This window comes from Morone saxatilis, unplaced genomic scaffold (genome assembly GCF_004916995.1).
Source record: "Morone saxatilis isolate NCDOM2014 unplaced genomic scaffold, NCSU_SB_2.0 Contig3, whole genome shotgun sequence".
Classification (NCBI taxonomy): domain Eukaryota; kingdom Metazoa; phylum Chordata; class Actinopteri; family Moronidae; genus Morone; species Morone saxatilis.
The window spans coordinates 23,216,464-23,218,880 of record NW_023339873.1 but is presented as its reverse complement, the minus strand read 5'-3'; the positions used below and the strand labels follow the sequence as shown (position 1 = coordinate 23,218,880).

Genomic DNA, 2,417 nt, shown 5'->3' with positions numbered 1-2,417 from the left:
GTGTGTGTGTGTAGGTGCGTGTGGATGGCTTGACAGGTAACATTCAGTTTGATCAGTATGGGAAGAGAATTAACTACTCAGTGACAGTTATGGAGCTGAAGAACAATGGACCTGTTAAGGTAACTAAAGAATCAGTCACAAAAACCATGTTAGCGTGTAGCTATGTGGAAGATATACGACCTGTCTGTGTGTTTGTTTTCTTAGATTGGCTATTGGAATGAAGTGGATAAAATGGTGGTGACAAAATCGGACCTTTACCCAAACGACACCATGGGAATGGAAAACAAGACAGTAATTGTTACAACAATACTGGTAATGAACAGACTAATGCAGTGGCTTTGTCACTGTAACACCCAATGTTGATGTGTAGGTCAAGTGAAAAACCCAAAATAATCTAATAGTCGCATTGGAAATGAGCAAAGGTGCTTAGGCTACTGAGAGTATTTCAGTTTGAACAGAGCCCAGACATGAGAAGTTACTAATGTAAAATTTGTAGCTCGGAATTGGGCATTCTCTCAGCTTTCTTTACATAAATGTAATTTTTTTTTAAAGAAACCCCTGATATTTTCCTCCTGACATATAATTCTTTGTGCCATTATGACAGAGTGCAATGTTACATTATGCATATTAACAATAAGTGCTGTAAGTTAAATGGACAAGCATATGATTAATAAATGCAAAGGCTGTGTTTTCTGTACTTTTAAATTGCAAGTTCATATAAGTCATATCATCATCAATCAATCATAATTCACATTACAGCATGTCATATAGTTAGAAATAACCGTGAAAACAATAAGCATAAATCACTGTATGCATGTGTCTGTCCGTGTCCGTGTGTCCATGCGTGCAGGAAGCCCCTTACGTGATGCTTAAGAAGAATGCCGAGCTATTTCAAGATAACGATCGTTACGAAGGTATGTATCATAAACAGAACTTCGTAAAACTTTTTTTTAGATATGCTGCCTCATGGAATAATGTACAGAAGGACGTGAACTTGTCAGAGCTGATTACTATGGGGGGATTTAAGTCAATCTTAAATGATTGAAAAATTTTTACTTTTGGTCAATGTGATTACTTCTAACTTGTCATTGGAATTGTTTCAGTAAATTGTCTCTGTTTATGCATCATAATAGCTATTTGTCCCTGACCTTGTCTTCCATGTTAAGTGGATATTTTCTTCACTCATCTGTAGTGTGTGACACCTGTATCCATTTTTATTAGCTGTTGTAACAATGTTTATGCTGCCCTCTTGGCCAAGTCATGCTTGAAAAAGAGATTTTGGGGGCAGACGTGTTGTCTTTGAATGCTGGACTCTCTGTTTTTGTTGTAAGATCTCTGCTAAGTGTTTATCTTTCACCTCACCAAAAAGTAGACTGTGAACATGTCTAATAACACCTTGCACCTTTCTCTGTCTCTGTCCTTCTGTCGATGCAACTGTCATAATGCTCTCTCCCCTCGATACAAATTTTCATCCTCTCTCTCTTCTCTCAATCTCTCTCATCGTCTCTCTCTCGCATCTCTCTCTGGTCTCACCCCAACACCCGCTGGTCGAAGCAGACCCTGACCGTGACGGCCGTGCGCCGCTGATCCGCTTGCTATAACGGGTGGGACACTGTGTGAGGTCATTTGTTAACCAATAAAAAATTTCTATAAGGAGTAACGGTCTAGACCCCTGCTACTAATATATAGGATGAAGTGTCCTGAAATAACTGTCTGTTATGAATTGGCACTACACAATAAAATGAAATATATAAATGAAATTAAATAAAAGAAAAAATCCAAGCTGTGGCAAAACCTGCTGAGCCTACGCAATAAGAACTGATTGGCTAAGCCTGGCTTCAAGAAACGCGCATGCAGCAGAAGCGAAACAACATTTCTTCCCTGCACAACTAGGCACAGTCAGGCGAAGCAAAAAAACCATAATCATACTAGTCAGTGCACACTGAGCCATCACGAGACGAAGAAGACGAACAGCATACGCGATAATAAATAGAGCCTGCACCCAAGAACGGTAGAAGTCATTGATGACGATCCTAGGTTCTAAGACCCGACGAAGTACCACCGATGCACCAATCGCACACCAGTTCAACAACACCCCGTTCCAGATGCCAATCATCTACATAACCTACGCGCGCCCAGCAAGCACTCAGTAAAGATTGTCCATGACGGAAAGTCAAACTGCACACCACAAACAGGAATTCATGCCATCTTTTTTTAAAGAAGCTCAATTCTATCACACTGCTACAAATCACACAGGATATCCAAACATAACCTTCATGAACCTCTTAAAGAGGGTGGTCTTAGTCTCCCTGTTTTCAATTGGTAAATGGACCTGTACTTGTATAGTGCCTTTCTAGTCTTCTGACTTTTACACTATTTTTTCAATTAAATTTTATTTGTATAGCCCCAATTCATAA

General features: G+C 39.6%; 2 protein-coding genes across 2 annotated transcripts in view; one reads left to right on the top strand and one right to left on the bottom strand.

The window, feature by feature from the left end:
- Positions 1 to 2,417, bottom strand: part of LOC118337189 (glutamate receptor 2-like) — a 20,157-nt gene that overhangs the window by 12,344 nt on the left and 5,396 nt on the right. Inside the window, exon 3 of the mRNA XM_035674096.1 lies at positions 1,534 to 1,595. Coding sequence (XP_035529989.1) covers positions 1,534 to 1,595 — 62 coding nt within the window. The remainder of the gene's footprint in view (positions 1 to 1,533; positions 1,596 to 2,417) is intronic.
- LOC118337405 (glutamate receptor 2-like) lies at positions 19 to 1,422 on the top strand. The gene is made up of 3 exons (XM_035674392.1): positions 19 to 119; positions 205 to 312; positions 851 to 1,422. Exons 1-3 carry the CDS (start codon positions 90 to 92, stop codon positions 1,043 to 1,045), a joined length of 333 nt encoding a protein of 110 aa, XP_035530285.1. The 5' UTR covers positions 19 to 89; the 3' UTR covers positions 1,046 to 1,422.